A 22,051-nucleotide genomic window follows, 5' to 3' on the forward strand; every position below is an offset into this window, starting at 1 on the left:
TTTTTTCAACTTTTTGGGGTGAACGGGCTGAATAATTTTTTTCAACCTCTTCAACTTTTACAATGTAAATGGTGAAAATTGGTTGAATAATTTTTTTCAATCTCTTCAACCGTGCAACCATTTGCAGCCTCTGTTTTCATTCGTTGTGTATGTGTGTATTGGCCATTAATTTCACTTAAGAAAAGAAAAAAAAAACACAATGGGCTCAAAAAGAACATTAGAAACAGGTGAGATCCTTAACAAAATAGAATGGGCCAAGCCCAAGGGCCCAAAAAGATTTTATTTCACAAATTTGTGGATGGTTGCGATTCCACCGCTGACCGCTTCAATTCGTTGATCGCTGGGGAAAGGTCTCGCCGCCGGGAACTGCTGATGGCGAAGAAGCACTCACTTTCTCTCTCGACGGCAGGTTTCGCCGTTGTAAGACCACCGGAGATTATCAATCTCGTTGGCCGAGTCGCTTAAACCAACTGAGATAGATGAAAGACCTAGATTTCTCTCAGACTCGGTGCTCTGTGGGTTATCCAAACAGGTTTGTCTTTGACATTGCGTTATAATTTAGTCTTGCTGATTCTCTGATACTCCTGCACCAAATGTGACAATGTAATTAGAAGCTAAGCTAAACTTCTTAAGAGACTCTCACAAAATTAGTGAGAGCAGGACAAACAAAAAAGGACAGTCTTTGTTGGACTCGTCTTAGATTATATAATGTGTCAATTTATTGGTTAACGTGCTTCTTGGTGTGGCTCCTTAGTTTCCATGAATAACTCCATGAGGGTGATGTTGGGGCATTGTTGTCCTCTTAACCCTCATCTTCTTTTCCTTTGGTGAAGCTGCATTAGAAAACACAATACTCATTTTCAACATTGAAGATATTCTTGGAAGTTAATACTAAGCAAGTTGCGTATTGATACGATGTTGTTGTTGATAATGATGTTAAAGGATTAGTATCCTCTTACTCTTCTTCTCCGTGTTGCATGGGGGAGTTGCATTACAAAAAACAAAACACATTGACTTGACGAAGTCTTTCTTTTTTAGCTTATATATATTCTCTGTTTATCTTCCACAGAGTATAGCCAGTGGTCTTCTTGATTTTTCCTTGGGAAGTGAGAGAGAGAGAGAGAGAGAGAGAGAGAGTATGGAGAGATCTCTAGGGATTTTTTTGTTCGTGGTAATTGCAAATTTGGCCATCAGTCATCTTGCTCAAGCTCAGAGCCAAGAAGGTATTATTATTTATCTTCACCTTCTCGGTTAAAGCTTTGGTACTTAGTTTGTTTTTAAACGGTCAGTTTTATCATATATCTTAACAGGGTTTATTAGTTTGGACTGCGGACTACCCGTGAATGAAGAATCTCCTTATGAAGAGGAGTCAACCGGATTACAGTACACTTCGGACGCAACAGTCATCCATAGTGGAAAAACTGAAACTATCCGAGCAAATCTGGAGAGTGGTTTCGTGAAGCCCTTATGGACGCTGAGATATTTTCCAGAAGGAAGACGGAACTGCTACAATCTAAACGTTGAGAAGGGAAGAAATCATCTCATCAGGGCAAGGTTTGCATATGGAAACTATGATGGTCTTGACAATGGCCCCAAGTTTGATCTATATCTTGGACCAAATCTATGGGCAACTATAGATTTGCGCGCAAGTAATAGTACACGGAAAGAGATCTTGCACATCCCAACTTCAAACAAGTTGCAGATTTGTCTTGTTAGGACTGGGCTGACTACACCGCTCATTTCAGCCTTGGAAATACGGCCCATGGGAAATGATTCTTATATCATTGAGTCTGGTTCTCTGGAACTCTTCTTATATCGCTACTATCTAAGCGAATCTTCAACTGCTTATATTAGGTAAGCCAAACCTCAACAGAGTCTGAGCATTTTCTCCTTTTTAATGCTCTGTTTTTAGATATCTCCGTTATGTTATGTTTCTTGTTGCTCTGTTCTCATCTGTTAAAGAAAGGACTAGTCAATCCTCGACACTTGGGAATAAAATGAAACATGTAATATCCAAGTTTTTAAGTTCAACCGTTCAAGCGCACCACAAAAATCATATTATCAAATTAATCTTATTTTTATTTTACTAAAGAAAATACCTTTCCGTCCTCAGTTTCCTGGAAGATGTCTATGATCGCCAATGGAGGCCGTACTTTTTGAAAGAGGAGTGGACTCAGATAAACACCACTAGCAAAGTGGGAAATAATAACGACTATGATCCACCAAAAGACGCACTTGCAACTGCAGCCATACCTACTAATGCCAGTGAGCCATTGACGTATGAATGGAGTAATTCGGATAATCCTAATGCCAGTTATTACTTGTACGCACACTTTGCTGAGATTCAAGATTTGCGGGCAAATGATACCAGAGAATTCAACATCCTATTTAATGGACAACAATACGATGGCCCTTTGATTCCTAAAAAGTTAGAGATAACTACTATAGTAAATTCATCTCCAAGAACTTGCGATGGAAGGAAATGTAGTTTTCAGCTGACAAGAACCGACAGATCAACTCTTCCACCTCTACTTAACGCTCTTGAGGTCTACACAGTTATTGAGTTTCCACATTCCGAAACAGAAGAAAGCGACGGTATGTTTTTAGTGTGTTTCACCAAAACTTAATTAAGCACTATATATATAGTAAGATTGCTCAATAAAATTTATGTATTTTTATTTCAGTGATTGCTATAAAGAGTATCAAAGACGCCTATAAATTGAATAAGATCGACTGGCAAGGTGATCCATGTGTCTCTCAATACCTTATGTGGGATGGTTTAAACTGCAGCATCAGCACAAATATCTCCACACCACCAAGAATTACTTCTTTGTAAGTTACTGCTTTCAGTATTACGTACGCACACTCTTTTAAAATCTGGTAGTGATCATATGTGATCGTTTAGTAATGTGGTTTTAAACATATCATCACCAGAGACTTGTCTTCTACTGGTTTAACCGGAACCATAGCAGCTGCCATACAAAATCTTACGCAACTTGAAAAACTGTAAGTATTTACTATTGTTAAGATGCGAAAAAATTGTTATCATATGGGTTGGAATAAATTGGAAAGTTTTCGTTTATTTATTAATTTTTCTCTTGCTAACATTAGGGATTTGTCGAATAATAAATTGACTGGAGGAGTGCCGGAGTTTCTAGGCAATATGAAATCATTGACGGTCATGTAAGTTTCTTTCAACATATATTCTAATACTTTTCAGATTACAACTTAGATCATAGTCGTTTTTGAACAGAAATTTAAGTGGGAACAATCTCAATGGTTCAATTCCTCAAGCTCTTCAAGAAAAAGGACTAGAGCTATCGTAAGAAACGTTCTACCTAACTTTTGAAATTCTCTTAGTTATTTATCTAAGATCGGTGCATTTAATATCTTGAACAACTCTTCTTATCTTGTTGTAGTGTTGAAGGAAACCCAATGCTTTGTGTCTCTGACTCGTGTAGAAAATCACCTAAAAAGAAATTTCCTTTGGCGATTGTTGTTGCATCAGTTGTTGGTGCAGCCATTGTCATTGCTGTACTGGTTCTTTTTCTTGTAATCAGAAAGAAAAAGTCAACGGTTGTAGAAGGTACATGCAAAAGAGTCATCAAATCTTGTGAATGTCGTTACTTAATTCGTTGCATTAAAAGAAGAGATACACATTAAAAAAAAAATTGAATACGATACCATTCATCGTTATTCTGATGAACAGGTCTACACCTGCTACCGGGTGCATCAGCGGTGAATGCTACATTTGCTAATAAGAGCAGCAGAAGGTTCACATATTCAGAAGTCGTCAAAATGACTAATAACTTTCAAAGAGTGTTAGGTAAAGGAGGGTTCGGCATGGTGTATCACGGTTCTGTAAATGGTTATGAACAAGTGGCCGTTAAAGTACTCTCTCAATCTTCAACTCAAGGCTATAAGGAGTTCAACGCAGAGGTATATTCAGACCATCTCCATTGTATTTCTCTATTTTTTTTCTCTAAAATAGAGTAACTCAAAAATAGAGCACTGTTTTCCTCCAATGTATTACTCTATTTTCATCTCTATAATAGAGTTAGTCTAAAAAAATAGAGGTGAGAATAGAGTTGCTCTATATATAGAGCAATCCTATTATTATCTCTATTTTAGAGTAAAATATAGAGTAGGGTTGGAGCAAATGTCTCTCTATAATAGAGATTTGACTCTAAAATAGAGTGGGGTTGGAGATGTCCTCATAGTTCTGTTATCTTCCGAACTAAACTGTCATGTGTTTATGCATTTCAAGATTTTCTTGACATTAACGTTACATTAGGTTGATCTTCTTATGAGAGTGCACCATACAAATTTGGTGAGTCTGGTTGGGTATTGCTATGAAGGAGATCACTTGGCCCTCATCTATGAGTTTCTGCCCAATGGAGACTTAAAACAACATTTGTCAGGTGATACTTTTTAATAGTGATTTCACATGTAGCATTTGTTAGGAGAACTTGAATGGGTCTAATGATCTTTTATTATATACAGGAAAAGGAAGTAGATCCATCATCAACTGGAGTACTCGACTACAAATAGCTTTGGAGGCAGCACTAGGTCCGTACTAAGTTAAAAATCGTAGGATAAGATATCGATTGAACTGGTTAATGAATCAGTTAATTAAATTGATGATGACTCAATTGCATATAGGATTGGAGTACTTACATGTTGGATGCAAACCGCCGATGGTTCACAGAGATATCAAAACTGCCAACATATTGCTAGACGAGAATTTCAAGGCCAAACTCGCTGATTTTGGGCTCTCAAGATCTTTTCAAGGTGGAGTTGACTCGGAGGAGTCGACAGTGATTGCTGGTAGTCGTGGATACCTTGATCCCGAGTAAGTATTATTAGGTTTCATATGTAGATACAAAAACACTTGTTCTGAAACTTTTTATTCCTTATTCATGGTTTAATAAGTATATACCATGTTGTTCTCTTGCAGATATACCCATTCAGGTCGATTGGCTGAGAAGAGTGATGTGTACAGTTTCGGGATCGTGTTATTGGAGATGATCACAAACCAACCTGTGATTAACAATCAAAGCACTGAAAAGTCTCACATAACACAATGGGTTGGCTTTCAGATCACCAAAGGAGATATTATTGATATCATGGATCCAAACCTTGGCAATGATTATGACGTTAATTCTGCTTGGAGAGCTCTTGAGCTAGCAATGTCATGCGCGAATCCTTCTTCCTCAAAACGACCATCCATGTCTCAGGTCATTCAAGAGCTAAAAGAGTGTATTGTGTGTGAAAACCCAAGGATACATAACAATCGAGGCTTGGAATCTCAAGAAATGAACGTTAGCTTGGACACCGCGGTGGTTCCCATGGCAAGATAGTTTTGAGTGTTGTCCTACTTGTGGTATTAATAAGTAATCAATAATAAGTAATCAATACTTTACTAGTTACATATTTATGCAATACTTGTAATCTATAGTTAAAAGAGTATTGATTATAGTGTGCAACTGTGTATGGTCTTATAGATAAACTCGAAGTCGACAATAAGTTCATTATGCTTTCATTGATCATTGATAACTCCAGTTGCAGATATAACCATTCAGGTCGATTGGGTGAAAATTCTCACATAACACAATGGGTTGGCTTTCAGATGAACCGAGGTGATTTTACATTATTACTGTACTGATGGGTTCGGATCCAAACCCTCGGGGTCGCGGGGTATATGACCCTCAAGCTGGCAATATCATGCGCTGATCCTTTCTTCCACCAAAACGACCAACCATGTCTCAGGTTATCAACGACAACGAGCTAAAAAGAGTGTCGTGTTTTGAAAACTCGGGGATACCGGATACGTAACAGTCGCGGCTCGAGTTTGTAATCCATTATCTAAAATATATATTGGTGAAGGATAAAACAGAAAATGTCTAAAATAATAATAATAATAATAATAATATGGGGAAAGTGGTGAGACACCTTGCCTTTAAACCCCTACACCCTAGTAAGAATGGGTTAAACCCGATGGCCAAATAGATGGTTTCTGTTCCGCTGTTGTGTTGTACTCATTCTAGCTTTCTATTTCCTAGAATATGGCATTTGGGACATTTGATTTTCTTAACACGAGTGGGTGCGTTTCTACCACGTCAATCGCCGGAATTGCTGATGGTGAAGAACCGTTCCCTTTCTCTCTCGGCGGGAATTCTCGACGAGTCGACAGCTATTGGGCTTGATCGACTCCGGCCGAAAAATATGGACGGAAGGTAATATGGACACGAAAAGTGGCGTCTTTTGTCTTTTACGGGTTTTGAATTCTGAGCTCTGATAATGCCCTTCTTCTCTGGAACTGTTTCTAACTCATGTTGATCGATCCACTTCTACCTAGATTTAATAACCAGTGCTGATCGTTTTGAATCGGTGCTGCTCTTTGAATTAGCTTTAAGTTTTGTATCTACCTCTGAACATTCTTAATGTATTAGCTAGAGTAATATCTACAAGTCTATATCAAGTGAGATCAATTGAAAATTGTCATTATCNAAAAAAAAAAAAAAAAAAAAAAAAACAAGTTGCCTATTGTCTGACTCAAGATATTTATCAGTATGTTTCTTTTGATAATGTAGCTATTTTAAGTTTTTTGTCGGAAGATTATTCTCCTACACTTACTCTTTTGGGTACGATTGATATGACAATTTCTTTGGGAATGAGATTCATGCAGCCACTGTTTATTTATTAATATATATATATATATATATATATATATATATATATGCTGATTGTATGACTAAGAAACTACAACTGCACCCAATGTGATTGTGATTATTGTGATTGTGATTAATTTCTTATATTAAGAAAAATAATTATATAAGACAAGTCCGAACAAGATTGTCTTTTTTTTGTTTATTGTTTTCTTTGAATATCCTTTCCATTCTTTGTCTGCTCTCGCAACTTGGTATATACTATATACCAATGTACAGTAGTTTCTTAAACGTGCTTCTTGGTTGGGTCCTTAGTTTCCATGAATTACTCCATGATGGTGAATGGTGATGGTGGGGCATTGTTGTCCTCTTAACCATCATCATCTTCCATTGGTGAAGCTGCCTAGAATACACATTTACTCATTTTCACCCTTGACCTGACTAAAGTCTTTCTTTTACTGTGCAATTTGGGTTTGCTTTATTTATTTTCTGTATATCTTCAACAGCATAACCAGCCAATAATTTCTTGATTTTTCTCCTTAGGAGTTCAGAAAAATATGGAAGGTTCTTTTGGGCTTTTGTTAGTACTGATAACTATGGCCATCATTCATATTGTTAAAGCTCAAGCTCAAGACCAAGCAGGTATCAGATTTCTTATTTGTTCTTTATATACACATCCATGTGTACAAATGTACGTATTGGTTCGCAGAAGTAAACTGGTTTTAACTTTTAAATGATTAATGTTTACCATGTCTGTTAACAGGGTTCATCAGTTTGGATTGCGGGCTACCCGCAGATCATAAGTCTCCTTATCATGTGACTGGTACTGAACTGTGGTTCTCTTCGGACAAAGACTTCATACAGAGCGGAAAAATTGGTCGAGTCCGAGAAACTTCTATTCCTTCCGTGGAGACATACTTGACGCTGAGATATTTCCCAGAGGGAATACGGAACTGCTACAATCTGCCTGTGGATGAGGGGCGTAAATATTTGATCAGGGCCTACTTTCTCTATGGTAATTATGATGGTCAGTACAGTCACCCGGTGTTTGATCTTTATCTTGGACCTAATCTATGGACCAAGATAGATTTGCAAAAGAGGGTGAATGGTACACAAGTAGAGATCTTACACACCCCAACATCAAAAGCGTTGCAGATATGTCTTGTTAAGACTGGGAAGACTACACCGATAATAACAGCTTTGGATTTACGGCCACTGAGAAATAATACTTATATAACTCAGAATGGTTCCCTGAGTTTCCTCTATCGGAGATATAATAAAGAGTCGGGACCTCATCTACGGTATCTCTTATTTCTGCTCTGATTTGTTCTGTTTTTTTTTTTTTCTGTGACTCTGTTCTTCTTCTATATCTTTTCATTTGTCATTTGCCTCCTTTGTCTGTTTACACTTTTTTAACACAAGGGCTGGCTTTTCACACATTTGGTTTTAAGACGATCAATATGATAATATGATGATAAATAATACTAGTTTATCTTATTACTGCTTAACAACATTGTTCGCACCCCCCAGGTACATGAAAGATGTCTATGATCGCACATGGGATGGGTTCTTCAGTAAGGAATGGACACAGATTTCCACTAATCTCACAGTGAAAAATAACAATATTTATGTTCCGCCGCAAGATGCGCTGAAAAATGCTGCCACGCCTACTAATACCAGTGCGCCACTGACAGTTTATTGGAATTCACCAAATTTTACTGCCGAATATTACTTGTACGTACACCTTGCTGAGATCCAAGACTTGCAGGCAAATGAAATTAGAGAATTCAACATCCTATTCAACGGAGAACTTTTCGCTGGCCCCATCATTCCTGTCAAGCGTAGCCTATTTACTATCAATAATGTGATCCCGCAAACTTGCCAAGGAGGGAGATGCAGTTTGCAGCTAACAAGAACCAAGAACTCAACTCTTCCACCTTTACTTAATGCTTTTGAAATCTACGAAGTTATTCAATTTCCACAGCTGGAAACAGATGAAAGCGACGGTATGTGACTTTCTTTCCCAGGTTATGCATATAATTAGGTTTATGCTTATTGATGTTAGTAAAGAAATAAGCCATTAAAAAAAATAGCGTACTAAAGACAACCTTTTTATGTCAGTGGATACGATAAAAGACATTGCAGCCACCTATGCATTGAGTATAATAAACTGGCAAGGTGATCCATGCGTCCCTCAACAACTTAAGTGGGACGGATTAAACTGCATCACCAAGGATATGTCTACACCACCAAGAATCACTTCTTTGTAAGTAGTACACATGCATTCTTCAAGATCTGTTTGTAATCTTGATTACTAACAATTTGAATGTGCATGTCACTAGAAACTTGTCTTCAAGTGGTTTAAATGGAACCATAGCAGCTGCCATTCAAAATCTTACACAACTAGAAAAACTGTAAGTAGAAACATTGTTAATCGGAGGCGAGAAATTGCTATTATTTACAGGAATACGTTTGATAAACATTCCTCTCTTCATTTTATTAGGGACTTGTCGAATAATAACTTTACTGGAGAAGTGCCGGAGTTTCTAGGCAACATGAAATCCTTGTCGTTCATGTAAGTTTCTCTGATCAACATATGTATTAATGCTATTCAAAATTTCCAACTCAGATCATAGTCGTTTTTAACAGAAACTTAAGCGGGAACAATCTTACTGGTTCGATTCCTCAAGCTCTTCAGAAGCAAGGACTAGAGCTATCGTAAGAATTTCTGTACATATAGCTTTGAACTTTTCTAAAATATTTATCTACTACACTTTTGTGCATTAAAATGTCATGAACAAACCTTGTCTTATTGTAGTGTTGAAGGAAACCCAAGGCTTTGTCTTTCTGATTCATGTAGAAAACCAACTAAGAAGAAATTTCCTGTGGCAATTGTTGCATCAGTTCTTGTGGCAATTCTTGCATCAATTGTCATTGTGGTTCTTTTTCTTGTACTCAGAAAGAAAAAGTCAACAATTGTGAAAGGTACTCCCAAAGAGTGTCTTGTGAATGTCGGTTGCTCTGCTGCATGAAATGAAGATATACACATAACAAAGAATATGATAACATCCTTATTCCGATGTACTGCAGATCTACACCTGCAACCCAGGACGTCAAGTGGGGAAGGTTCATTTGCTAATAAGAACAAGAGAAGGTTCACATATTCAGAGGTCCTTCAAATGACAAATAACTTGCAAAGAGTTCTTGGTAAAGGAGGGTTCGGCATGGTGTACCACGGTACTTTAAATGGTTCTGAACAAGTGGCGGTTAAAGTACTCTCTAAATTATCAACTCAAGGCTATAAGGAGTTCAAAGCTGAGGTATTCATAGTTCTGTAATCTACCCAACGAAAGTATATATTATGATCTGTTTTTAGCATTCGATGACATTAGCTTGACATGAGCTTTACACTTACCTTAGGTTGAACTTCTTCTGAGAGTGCACCATACGAATTTGGTGAGCCTCGTTGGGTATTGCTATGACGGAGATAGTTTGGCCCTCATATATGAGTTTCTGCCTAATGGAGACTTAAAACAACATTTGTCAGGTGATATAATATTTTTTGTTATTTTACGTGTAGCATTAACTCATGAAACGCAGAGAACTCTATTGGATCTAATGATCTTATATTACAGTAAAAGGAAGTAGATCCATTATCAACTGGACTGTTCGACTACAAATAGCTTTGGAGGCAGCACGAGGTCCGTCCTAAGTTAAAAACCGTAGGACAAGATAGCGATTCAATTGGTTATACTGATTCAATATTTTGATGACTCTATTGCATAGGATTGGAGTATCTGCATATTGGATGCAAACCGCCGATGGTTCATAGAGATGTCAAAACTGCCAACATATTGCTAGACGAGAATTTTAAGGCCAAAATTGCTGATTTTGGACTCTCAAGATCTTTCCAAGGTGGAGGAGGTGAATCTCAAGATGCAACCACAGTTGCTGGTACTTTTGGATACCTTGATCCCGAGTAAGTATTATTAGTTTTCATATAACACACATGCAAAAACTTGTTCTGAAACTTTTATGTTCCTTCTTCAATGGTCAAAAATGTATATACCATGTTGTTGTCTTGCAGATACTACCGTACAAATAGGTTGTCTGAGAAGAGTGATGTCTACAGTTTCGGGATCGTGTTATTGGAGATGATCACAAATCAACCTGTGATTAATCAAACCACTGAAAATCCTCACATAACACAATGGGTTGGCTTTATGGTTAACCGAGGTGATATTATTGAGATTATGGATCCAGAACTTAGCAAGGATTATGACATCAATTCTGCTTGGAGAGCTCTTGAGCTGGCAATGTCATGCGCGAATTCTTCTTCTTCAAAACGACCATCCATGTCTAAGGTAATTCAAGAGCTAAAAGAGTGTATTGCGTGTGAAAAAAATCGAGGCTTGGAATCAGAAGACATGAACATTGCCTTGGACACTTCCGTGGTTCCCAAGGCAAGATAGTTTTGAGTGTATGTCTAATCATGGTACATTGGTACTAATATTAGTACTGTTGGTACGAAGATATTAAGTAATCAGTAATTAGTTACAATTTAAGCAAACTTTGTAAACCAGTCTTTATTCTTTGTAATATGTGTCTCACTCTTTTGAGTTTTGAGAAATATTGTCAGGCCGTTAAGATTTATGAATTGATGATTGATTAAACTCTTTTGGCCGTACAAAGCCCTAACTTCACTATTTTGTGAATGTCGTCTTCTTCTTCCCATGGTGTGAAGTTATAGTAGAAAGATACTTATTTGCCTTTTGGTCATTATTCATCTTGTTCAAGTTATACTAGAAAGTTGTACCATGTCGTTGTCTTGCAGATATACCCATTCAGGTCGATTGGCTGAGAAGAGTGATGTCTACAGTTTCGGGATCGTTTTATTGGAGATGATCACAAACCAACCCGTGATCAATCAAACCACTCACATAGTCACATAACACAATGGGTTGGCTTTATGGTTAACCGCGGTGATATTATTATTTTATTATTATTATTTTTTAATTTTATATGGTGAGACGTCTTAAACCAAGTAAGAATGGGTTAAACCCGATAGCCAAACATTAACAAGAAGGTAATTTCTTAACGCGAGTGGCTGCGTTTCTACCGCTTCAATCGCCGGGAATTGGTGATGGTGAAGAAACCGTTCCCTTTCTCTCTCGGCGGGAGTTCTCGACGACAGCTATTGGGCTTTGCGATTGGTCGACGCCGGCCGAAAATTATATATGGGCGGTAGGTAAAGCTTGCAACTTTATTTTCTATGGGTCATGGTTTTAGAGATCTGCTAATGGCGTCGTCTTTGTCTTTTACGAATTTTGAATACTGAGCTCTGATAATGCCTTCTTCTCTTTTGGTGCTGATTGTTTTACCTCGGTGCTGCTCTTTGAATTAGCTTTAAGCTTTGATCTGTCTATATAATTTCTGGGTTCGAAGCTACTCTTGTGAATGGAAATTGTCAAAGCTTGTTTCATCAGCTCCGTGTGTGTGTGTCTCTCTCTCTTTGAACATTCTTAATGTATTAGCTAGAGTGATAACTATAACAGGTGAGATCAAATGAAAATTGTCTTTCAAAAAAACAAGTTGCCTATTTGTGTGACCAAGATATTATCAATCAGTATGTTTCTTTGGATAATGTAGCTGTTCAAGTTCTTGTATTCAGTCATTTTCCCTTTTTTATAATTGCACACTAAAAGTAAAGACCTCTTCTCAATGTAGCCAGAGCTTGATTTTGCTTTCAATGCCCGTTTATGTTTATTTATACATGCGCCGTTAATCTCTCCAAGCTTAGGAATTGTAGTGTTCTAATAGTATATCTTAAGAGAGTAACTAATTATGGGGAGTCCTTGTTGTTGTCTGGTTCTGGTGGTGGTATTAGGTTTAAGGAGGTCCCCATCAGCTTTAGACATTGGAATGGAGGAAGGCTTGTTGCAGCCTAACATCCCAGTAAAAGGTTTTTTGCCACCGGAGATTCTCAATCTCATCCACCGCCTATGCCGGCTGAGACAGATAAACAGGTTTGTCGTTGAAACTATGAAATTAATGCAGTTCATTTCGAATAGGATTTAACATTAATTATGTTTCCTGGGTTATAAGCAGCGTATAGGTATACTATTGTTTAGGAGCAAAACCTTTTTCTACTTCAAATCTTTCACTGATCCAAGTCAACTACCATTAAAATTCTTAGCATTTCGTCGTTCATTGTGAGTTCATACCGGGGAAATGTCTTTTTTTCATTTTTGTTTTGATGATATGCATATTGTTGTTGGCCAAGAAACGAAACAGATGTACAAAATTAAGTTCACCAAATGTGACCTTGTCTCAAATTAAGTTCGCTAGAGAACCAAGAAAACAGAATGTGGGTTGTGATTTCTTATTCACTTATACTCTTAAAACAAAATAGTTACGGAGGAGTCACAAATTAGTGAGAGCTGTTTAAGCAAAGAAAAGCAAAATTCTTCTTGATCTTGTCGTATATAATTGATCCTCCCTTAATTCCTTAACGTGCTTCTTGGTCTGTTCCTTATTTCCCACGAAAAAAACTTCATGATAATGATGTGGAGAATATGTTGTCCTCTTATAGCTCATTCTTCTCCCCTTGGTGAAGCTGCTGGACTAGAAAACACTATTGACCTGACTAAGTCTTTCTTTTAGTGTATGGTTTGGGTTTGCTTTACTTATTTACTGTTTATTTTCAACAGCGTAGCCAGCCATTGGATTCTTGATTTTTCCCTGGGAGTTAAGAGAATATGGAGCGTTCTTTTGGGCACACATTGACCCTTGTTTTGGACTCGTCTTATATAATTGATAGTCAATTGCTTAACGTGATCCTTGGGCCGTTCCTCAGTTTCCCAGAAAAACTTCATGAAATTTACTCATTTTCACCATTGACCTAAGTCTTTGTTTTAGTGTGCAATTTGGGTTTGCTTTATTTATATGCTGTATATCTTCATCAGCATAGCCAGCCAACGATTTCTTGATTTTTTTTTAGGAGTTCATAAAAATATGCAAGGTTCTTTTGGGCTTTTGTTAGTACTGATAACTATGGCCATCATTCATATTGTTCAAGCTCAAGACCAAGTAGGTACCAGATTTCTTATTTGTTCTTTATATACACATTCATGTGTACAAATATATTGGTTCGCAGAAGTGAACTGGTTTTAAATGATTAATGTTTACCATGTCTGTTAACAGGGTTCATCAGTTTGGATTGCGGGCTACCCGCAGATCATAAGTCTCCTTATCATGTGACTGGTACTGAACTGTGGTTCTCTTCGGACAAAGACTTCATACAGAGCGGAAAAATTGGTCGAGTCCGAGAAACTTCTATTCCTTCCGGGGAGACATACTTGACGCTGAGATATTTCCCAGAGGGAATACGGAACTGCTACAATCTGCCTGTGGATGAGGGGCGTAAATATTTGATCAGGGCCTCCTTTCTCTATGGAAATTATGATGCTCAGTACCGTAACCCGGTGTTTGATCTTTATCTTGGACCTAATCTATGGATCAATATAGATTTGCGAAAGAGGGTGAATGGTACACAAGTAGAGATCTTACACATCCCAACATCAAAATCGTTGCAGATATGTCTTGTTAAGACTGGGAATACTACACCAATAATAACAGCTTTGGAATTACGGCCAGTGGGAAAAAATTCTTATATAACTCAGAATGGTTCCCTGGCTTTCCTCTATCGGAGATATTATAAAGAGTCGGGACCTCCTCTACGGTATATCTTCTCATTTGTCTTTTTCCTCCTTAGTCTGTTTACACTTTTTAACACAAGGGCTGGCTTTTCACACATTTGGTTTCAAGACGATCAATATGATAATATTATGATAAATAATATACTTTATCTTATTTATTTGCCTATTCTACTGCTTAAACAACATTGTTCGCACCCCCCAGGTACATGGAAGATGTCTATGATCGCATATGGAATGGGTTCTTCATGAAGGAATGGACACAGATTTCCACTAATCTCACAGTGGAAAATAACAACAACAATTATGTTCCACCGCAAGATCCTATTGAACGGAGAATTTTTTGCTGTCCCTATCATTCCTAACAAGCTTCGCCTAACTACTATCTAAACTGTGGTCCCGAGAACATGCCAAGGAGGGAGATGCAGTTTGCAGCTAACAAGAACCAAGAACTCAACTCTTCCACCTTTACTTAATGCTCTTGAACTCTACGAAGTTATTCAATTTCCACAGCTCGAAACAGATGAAAGCGACGGTATGTGACTTTCTTTCCCAGGTTATGCATATAATCAGATGAAAGCGAAGTTATGCATATGCTTACTGATGTTAGTAAAGAAATAAGTCATAAAAAAAAATAGCGTACTAAAGACAAAACCTTTTTTATGTCAGTGGATACGATAAAAGACATCGCAGCCACCTATGCATTGAGTATAATAAACTGGCAAGGTGATCCATGCGTCCCTCAACAACTTAGGTGGGACGGATTAAACTGCATCATCAAGGATATGTCTACACGACCACGAATCACTTCTTTGTAAGTAGTACACATGCACTCTTCAAGATCTGTTTGTAATCTTGATCACTAATAATTTGAATGTGCATGTCACTAGAAACTTGTCTTCAAGTGGTTTAAATGGAACCATAGCAGCTGCAATTCAATATCTTACGCAACTAGAAAAACTGTAAGTATAAACATTGTTAATCAGAGGCGAGAAATTGCTATTATTTACAGGAATACATTTGATAGACATTCCTCTCTTCATTTTATTAGGGACTTGTCGAATAATAACTTGACTGGAGAAGTGCCGGAGTTTCTAAGCAACATGAAATCCTTGTCGTTCATGTAAGTTTCTCTGATCAAAATAGGTTCTATTGCTTTTCAAAATTCAAACTTGATCATAGTCGTTTTAAACAGAAACTTAAGCGGGAACAATCTTACTGGGTCGATTCCTCAAGCTCTTCAAAAGAAAGAACTAAAGCTATTGTAAGAATCTTTCTACATAGCTTTTGAACTTTTCTCAATTGTCATCTACGACCCTTTTGTTCCTTAAAAGTCATGAACAACCCTTGTCTTAATGTAGTGTTGAAGGAAACCCAAGGCTTTGTCTTTCTGATTCATGTAGAAAACCAACTAAGAAGAAATTTCCTGTGGCAATTGTTGCATCAGTTCTTGTTGTTGCATCAGTTGTCATTGTGGTTCTTTTTCTTGTACTCAGAAAGAAAAAGTCAACAATTGTAAAAGGTACTCCCAAAGAGTATCTGGTGAATGTCGGTTGCTCTGCTGCATTAAATGAAGATATACACATAACAAAGAATATGATAACATCCTTATTCTGATGTACTGCAGGTCTAGACCTGCCACCGAGGACGTCAACGGGGGAAATTACATTTGCTAATAAGAACAGGAGAAGGTTAACATATTCAGAGGTCATCCAAATGACAAATAACTTCCAAAGAGTTTTAGGTAAAGGAGGGTTTGGCATGGTGTATCACGGTACTGTAAATGGCTCTGAACAAGTAGCCGTTAAGGTACTCTCTCAGTCTTCAACTCAAGGCTATAAGGAGTTCAAAGCAGAGGTATTCATAGTTCTGTAATCTTCCGAACTAAAGTAGATATTATCTGTTTTAGCATTCGATTAGATTTTCTTAGATGAGTTTTACTCTTACCTCAGGTTGATCTTCTTTTGAGGGTGCACCATACGAATTTGGTGAGCCTCGTCGGGTATTGCTATGAAGGAGATCACTTGGCCCTCATCTATGAGTTTCTGCCCAATGGAGACTTAAAACAACATTTGTCAGGTAATACTTATATTCTATAACACATTGGCTAAATGGTTCTTCAGATCTAAGTTGCTCTTAAAAATTTTGGGATCAAAGCCTGGTAGAGGGAATTTATTTTAGAATATTTCTTTTTTTAGTAGCATTTGTTAGGAGAACTTGAATGGGTCTAATGATCTTTTATACAGGAAAAGGAAGTAGATCCATCATCAAATGGAGTATTCGACTTCAAATAGCTTTGGAGGCAGCACTAGGTCCGTGCTAAGTTATAAGATATCGATTCAACTGGTTATATAATGAAGTAATTAATTAATATTGATGATGACTCAATTGCATAGGATTGGAGTACTTACATGTTGGATGCAAACCGCCGATGGTTCACAGAGATATCAAAACTGCCAACATATTGCTAGACGAGAATTTCAAGGCCAAACTCGCTGATTTTGGGCTCTCAAGATCTTTCCAAGGTGGAGGCGAATCTCAGCATTCGACGGTGATTGCTGGTACTCCTGGATACCTTGATCCCGAGTAAGTATTGTTTGTTTTCATATACACAAACACTCGTTCTCAAATTTTCTATCCCTTCTTCAATGGTTAAAAAGTATATACCATGTTGTTGTCTTGCAGATATAACCATTCAGGTCGATTGTGTGAGAAGAGTGATGTCTACAGTTTTGGAATCGTGTTATTGGAGATGATCACAAACCAACCCGTGATTAATCCAACCTCTGAAAATTCTCACATAACACAATGGGTTGGCTTTCAGATCAATGGAGGTGATATTCTTGAGATTATGGATCCGAACCTTCGCAAGTATTATGATATTAATTCTGCTTGGAGAGCTCTCGAGCTGGCAATGTCATGCGTGAATCCTTCTTCCTCAAAACGACCATCCATGTCTCAGGTCATTCAAGAACTAAAAGAGTGTATTGTATGTGAAAACTCAGGGATAAGTACGAATCGAGGCTTGGAATCTCAAGAAATGAACGTTAGCTTGGACACTACGGTGGTTCCTATAGCAAGATAGTTGAGTGTTGTCTACTTCTTGTAAGTAATCAATACTTGATTATAGTGTGTAAACTATTTATGGTCTTATAGATAAATTTAATGATCTTTTGTCGGTTCTTCATGTGTCTTGAGTACCACGAAAATGTCATTTTGCTTTGACCATTGACAATTCAAAGATCATTTTTATCTGTAATTAAGTTTCTTTGATAGAGATTCACAAATGAGTCAGAGCAGACAAATTAACTACGGAAAAGATATTCAAACAATAAAAAACAAAGATATTAAATCATGACGGCGATGTTGGAGCATTGTCTTCCTCTTAACCCTCATCTCCTTCCCTTTCCCTTGGGGCAAGCTGCACTAGAAAACACATTTACTCATTTTCACCAATTGACTAGACTAAGTCTTTTTTTTTTAATTTAGTGTACTATTTTGGTTTGCTTATTTATTTGTTGATTATCTTCAAAAGCATAATAATGGTTTCTTGATATTTTTCCTTGGGAGTTAATAAGAGAAACATGGAGAGTTCTTTTGGACTTTTGTTGGTGCTTATAACTTTGGCCGCCATCATTCATATTGTTCAAGCTCAAGACCAACAAGGTGGTATCAGATTTCTTATTTCTTCTATATACATGCGTTACTTTCCATTTTCTTCCTTCCTTACAAAACATTTTGGTTTTCATGGTTTACAGGGTTCATCAGTTTGGATTGCGGCCGATCTGCGAATGCACCGTCTCCTTATAAAGATACTCAAACTGGACTGTGGTACTCTTCGGACAACGAGTTCATACAGAGCGGGAAAACTGGTCAAGTCCGAGAAAATCCTAACTATAACAGGGAGCAGTACTTGACGCTAAGATATTTTCCAAAAGGCAAAAGGAACTGCTACAATCTGAGTGTAGAGAAGGGCCGTAAATATTTGATCAGAGCTGCCTTTCTATATGGAAATTATGATGGTCTTCGCGTTAACCCTGTCTTTGATCTTTATCTTGGACCTAATCGATTGGCCACGATAGATTTCGAAACACGAGTGAATGGTACATGGGAAAATTACATACACATCCCAACATCAAACTCATTGCAGCTTTGTCTTGTTAAGACAGGAGAAACTACACCGCTAATATCCGGTTTGGATTTACGTCCATTGGGAAAAGATTCTTATATCACTAAGTCTGGTTCCCTCAGACTTTATTACAGATTTTTCTTCCGTACAAATCTTGGCAAGCCAATCCCTGATATACAGTAAGTCTTGCTCTGTTTTTCTTCTTCTGTATGTTTCTCCTTCCCAGTCTTTGATCTTTTATCTTATGATGACCCTTAGGTACCCGGATGATGTCTATGATCGCATTTGGAATCCCTACTTTCAGACGGTATTGACTCAGATTTCCACCACTCTCGAAGTGAACAATTCCAACAACTATGTTCCACCCAAGGAGGCACTAAAAAATGCTGCCACGCCTAGTAATGCCAGCGCGCCATTGACGATGGAATGGACTCCATTGTATCCTAATGACCAATATTACTTGTATGCACACTTTGCTGAGATCCAGGAGTTGAAGGAAAATGAAACCAGGGAATTCAACATTGTATGGAATGGTGAAGTTATGTCGACTGTAGTTCCTAAGAAGTTAGAGGTAAGTACTATCTACGACCAGTCACCGAGAACTTGCGAAAAGGGGAAATGTAGTATTCAACTGATAAGAACCAAAAGATCAACTCTTCCACCTCTGATCAACGCTTTTGAGCTCTTCACAGTTTTTGAGCTTCCACAGTCTGAAACAGATGAAAGAGATGGTATGTTTTACCGTTAGTGTGGAAACAAAGTCATATATTTAATTCTAACATCATCAAAACCCTTTCTTTTTTTATGGTAGTGGTTGCTATAAAAGAAATTGAAGCCACCTATGCATTGAGTAGAATCAACTGGCAAGGTGATCCATGCGTCCCTCAAGACCTTAGGTGGGACGGACTAAACTGCCGTGACACAAATATCTCCATGCACCCAAGAATAACTTCTTTGTAAGTCGTAAAATAAAAATACAAATTAGTGGTACAGTGTACAGTGCCATCAAACTGCCGTCCCCGTGCATCATAGATGTACACAGGCGCTCACACACTGTTTAAGATCTGATAGTAATTATGATCGTTGACACTTTGAATGTAATTTTGAACATTTTACTAGAAACTTGTCTTCAAGTGGTTTAAACGGAATCATAGTAGCTGCCATTCAAAGTCTTACACAACTAGAAACATTGTAAGTATTTACCATTGTTAAATACGCTATTATATATGGAAAGGAATACATTTGATAAACCTTCATGCTTTTGTTCCCTCTTGCTTACATTAGAGACTTGTCAAATAATAGTTTGACTGGAGGAGTGCCAGAGTTTCTAGGCAACATGAAATCGTTGTCGTTTATGTAAGTTTAAACATATGTATTAATGCTTTTCAAAATTTCCAACTCAGATCATAGTCGTTGTTAACAGAAACTTAAGCGGGAACAATCTTAATGGTTCAATTCCTCAAGCTCTTCAAAAGAAAGGACTAAAGCTATCGTAAGAAACTTTCTATACATAGCTTTTGAACTTTCTAGATTATTTATCTACGACCCTTTTGTGCATTAAATGTCATGAACAACCCTCGTCTTATTGTAGTGTTGGAGGAAACCCAAGGCTTTGTCTTTCTGATCCATGTAGAAAACCACCTAAGAAGAATGTTCTTGTGCCAATTGTTGCATCAGTTGTTCCTGCAGCCATTTTGATCATTGCTGTATTGATTGTTTTTCTTGTACTCAAAAAGAAAAAGTCAACGGTTCCACAAGGTTGCCAGAGGCATCAAAATAAGAATACATATAAAATCTTATGAATGCAGTTGAACATGATATGATAACATCCTTATTATGATGTACAGGTTCACATAGGGAGGTTACTTTTGCTAATAAGAACAGCAAAAGAAGGTTCACATATTCAGAGGTCATCCAAATGACAAATAACTTCCAAAGAGTTTTAGGTAAAGGAGGGTTTGGCATGGTGCATCACGGTACTGTAAATGGTTCTGAACAAGTAGCCGTTAAGGTACTCTCTCAGTCTTCAACTCAAGGCTATAAGGAGTTCAAAGCAGAGGTATTAATTCATACTTTTGTTATCTTCCCAACTAAAGTATCATGTGTTTATGCATTTCAAGATTTTCTTGACATGAACGTTACTTTAGGTTGATCTTCTTATGAGAGTGCACCATACAAATTTGGTGAGCCTGGTTGGGTATTGCTATGAAGGAGATCACTTGGCCCTCATCTATGAGTTTCTGCCTAATGGAGAATTAAAACAACATTTGTCAGGCAATATTCTTAAAAATATTTCACATGTAGCAATAGCTAATAAAACTCATAATACTTGAATTGATCTAATGATCTTATATATATACAGGAAAAGAAGGCAAATCCATCATCAACTGGAGTACTCGACTACGGATAGCTTTGGAGGCAGCACTAGGTTTCGTACTACTTAAGTTAAAGAACAAAATATCAATTCCGTTTCATATTGATTTTCTGATAAATCCGTTTATGTAAATGACTTTGATTGCAATAGGATTGGAGTACTTACATGTTGGATGCACTCCACCAATGGTTCATAGAGATGTCAAAACTGCCAACATATTGCTAGACGAGAATTTCAAGGCCAAACTCGCTGATTTTGGTCTCTCAAGATCTTTCCAAAGTGGAAGTGAATCTCAGGAATTGACGGTGGTTGCTGGTACACGTGGATACCTTGATCCCGAGTAAGTATTCATTATTAGTTTTCATATATACACACACACAAACACTCGTTCTGAAACATTCTGTTCCTTGTTCAACGGTTAAAGTCTTAAAAGAGTATATATATCATGTTGTTGTCTTGCAGATACTACCGTACAAATAGGTTGGCTGAGAAGAGTGATGTATACAGTTTCGGGATCGTGTTATTGGAGATGATCACAAACCAACCTGTGATTAATAATCAAGCCTCTGAAAAGTCTCACATTCACATAGCACAATGGGTTGGGTTTCAGATCACCAAAGGAGACATTCTTGAGATTATGGATCCAAACCTTGGCAAGGATTATCACACTAATTCTGCTTGGAGAGCTCTTGAACTGGCAGTGTCATGCGTGGATTCTTCTTCCTCAAAACGACCATCCATGTCTGAGGTAATTCACGAGCTAAAAGAGTGTATTGTGTGTGAAAACTCGAGGATAAGTAAGGATCGACGCTTAGAATCTCAAGAAACGATCGTTAGCTTGGACGATACGGTTGTCATTCCAAGGTAGTTTTCAGTGTTGTCTACTTGTGGTACTTGTAAGAAAAAATTGTAAAATAGTTAAAAAGTATTGATTAAAGTGTGTAAACTATGTATGGTTTCATAGATAAACTCGAAGTCGAGAAATTTCATTCTGCTTGCTTTCATAGATCATTGATATATTATCATATCCTCTGCTCTTTTGTGGTTTCTTTCATATGTGTCTTGAGTACCACGGAAAATGTCATTTTGCTTTGACCATCGGCATTTCAAAGATCATAATCACTTGCGCTTTCAGCTTGAAATCAACAAAACCTTAACTTCACTA

General features: G+C 37.5%; 3 protein-coding genes and 1 pseudogene across 8 annotated transcripts in view; all 4 read left to right on the forward strand.

Annotated features, from left to right (window-relative positions):
* Nucleotides 1–21,897, forward strand: part of LOC104736862 (receptor-like protein kinase At5g59670) — a 35,474-nt gene extending 13,577 nt beyond the window's left edge. The window contains exons 1-13 of one of the 4 annotated variants that reach the window (XM_010456940.2): nt 17,902–18,049; nt 18,142–18,691; nt 18,771–19,243; nt 19,324–19,468; nt 19,632–19,703; nt 19,797–19,868; nt 19,936–20,004; nt 20,104–20,270; nt 20,360–20,571; nt 20,660–20,786; nt 20,875–20,940; nt 21,037–21,226; nt 21,349–21,897. In XM_010456940.2, coding sequence (XP_010455242.1) covers nt 17,968–18,049; nt 18,142–18,691; nt 18,771–19,243; nt 19,324–19,468; nt 19,632–19,703; nt 19,797–19,868; nt 19,936–20,004; nt 20,104–20,270; nt 20,360–20,571; nt 20,660–20,786; nt 20,875–20,940; nt 21,037–21,226; nt 21,349–21,754 — 2,631 coding nt within the window. In that variant the 5' untranslated portion in view covers nt 17,902–17,967 and the 3' untranslated portion in view covers nt 21,755–21,897. Of the gene's footprint in view, nt 1–17,901; nt 18,050–18,141; nt 18,692–18,770; nt 19,244–19,323; nt 19,469–19,631; nt 19,704–19,796; nt 19,869–19,935; nt 20,005–20,103; nt 20,271–20,359; nt 20,572–20,659; nt 20,787–20,874; nt 20,941–21,036; nt 21,227–21,348 lie in introns of those variants that run through there. The other 3 variants (XM_019237425.1, XM_010456949.2, XM_010456956.2) reach the window with 3 other exon arrangements.
* On the forward strand, nt 298–5,668 carry LOC104736919 (receptor-like protein kinase At5g59670). 2 transcript variants are annotated; one of them, XM_019237423.1, is made up of 14 exons: nt 298–532; nt 1,070–1,223; nt 1,311–1,854; nt 2,114–2,595; nt 2,685–2,832; nt 2,935–3,006; nt 3,112–3,183; nt 3,254–3,322; nt 3,420–3,586; nt 3,710–3,939; nt 4,295–4,421; nt 4,504–4,569; nt 4,663–4,852; nt 5,569–5,668. In XM_019237423.1, the coding sequence occupies exons 2-14, from the start codon at nt 1,139–1,141 to the stop codon at nt 5,663–5,665; spliced, it is 2,349 nt and encodes a 782-aa protein (XP_019092968.1). In that variant the 5' UTR covers nt 298–532; nt 1,070–1,138; the 3' UTR covers nt 5,666–5,668. The 2 variants fall into 2 exon arrangements, with proteins under 2 accessions (XP_019092968.1, XP_010455308.1); XM_010457006.2 differs by lacking the exon at nt 5,569–5,668 and adding an exon at nt 4,958–5,546 and having other exon boundaries at nt 300–532.
* LOC104736901 (receptor-like protein kinase At5g59670) lies at nt 7,055–11,344 on the forward strand. 2 transcript variants are annotated; one of them, XM_019237434.1, is made up of 14 exons: nt 7,055–7,310; nt 7,432–7,969; nt 8,199–8,674; nt 8,790–8,934; nt 9,011–9,082; nt 9,172–9,243; nt 9,318–9,386; nt 9,487–9,653; nt 9,759–9,988; nt 10,089–10,215; nt 10,304–10,369; nt 10,455–10,647; nt 10,756–10,823; nt 10,906–11,344. In XM_019237434.1, exons 1-14 carry the CDS (start codon nt 7,226–7,228, stop codon nt 11,034–11,036), a joined length of 2,439 nt encoding a protein of 812 aa, XP_019092979.1. In that variant the 5' UTR covers nt 7,055–7,225; the 3' UTR covers nt 11,037–11,344. The 2 variants fall into 2 exon arrangements, with proteins under 2 accessions (XP_019092979.1, XP_010455299.1); XM_010456997.2 differs by having other exon boundaries at nt 7,056–7,310; nt 10,756–11,344.
* LOC104736882 lies at nt 11,669–17,570 on the forward strand (annotated as a pseudogene).

This window comes from Camelina sativa, chromosome 2 (genome assembly GCF_000633955.1).
Source record: "Camelina sativa cultivar DH55 chromosome 2, Cs, whole genome shotgun sequence".
Taxonomy (NCBI): Eukaryota; Viridiplantae; Streptophyta; class Magnoliopsida; order Brassicales; family Brassicaceae; genus Camelina; species Camelina sativa.

Excerpts from the sequence above, each read along its gene's own strand:
- LOC104736919 (XM_010457006.2), top strand. The coding sequence starts at position 1,139 with ATGGAGAGATCTCTAGGGATTTTTTTGTTCGTGGTAATTGCAAATTTG. Across the intron at positions 3,184-3,253 it reads ATGAAATCATTGACGGTCAT|AAATTTAAGTGGGAACAATC; the intron begins GTAAGTTTCTTT and ends GTTTTTGAACAG. Across the intron at positions 4,853-4,957 it reads CGTGGATACCTTGATCCCGA|ATATACCCATTCAGGTCGAT; the intron begins GTAAGTATTATT and ends GTTCTCTTGCAG.
- LOC104736901 (XM_010456997.2), top strand. The coding sequence starts at position 7,226 with ATGGAAGGTTCTTTTGGGCTTTTGTTAGTACTGATAACTATGGCCATC. Across the intron at positions 9,244-9,317 it reads ATGAAATCCTTGTCGTTCAT|AAACTTAAGCGGGAACAATC; the intron begins GTAAGTTTCTCT and ends CGTTTTTAACAG. Across the intron at positions 9,989-10,088 it reads ATAAGGAGTTCAAAGCTGAG|GTTGAACTTCTTCTGAGAGT; the intron begins GTATTCATAGTT and ends CACTTACCTTAG.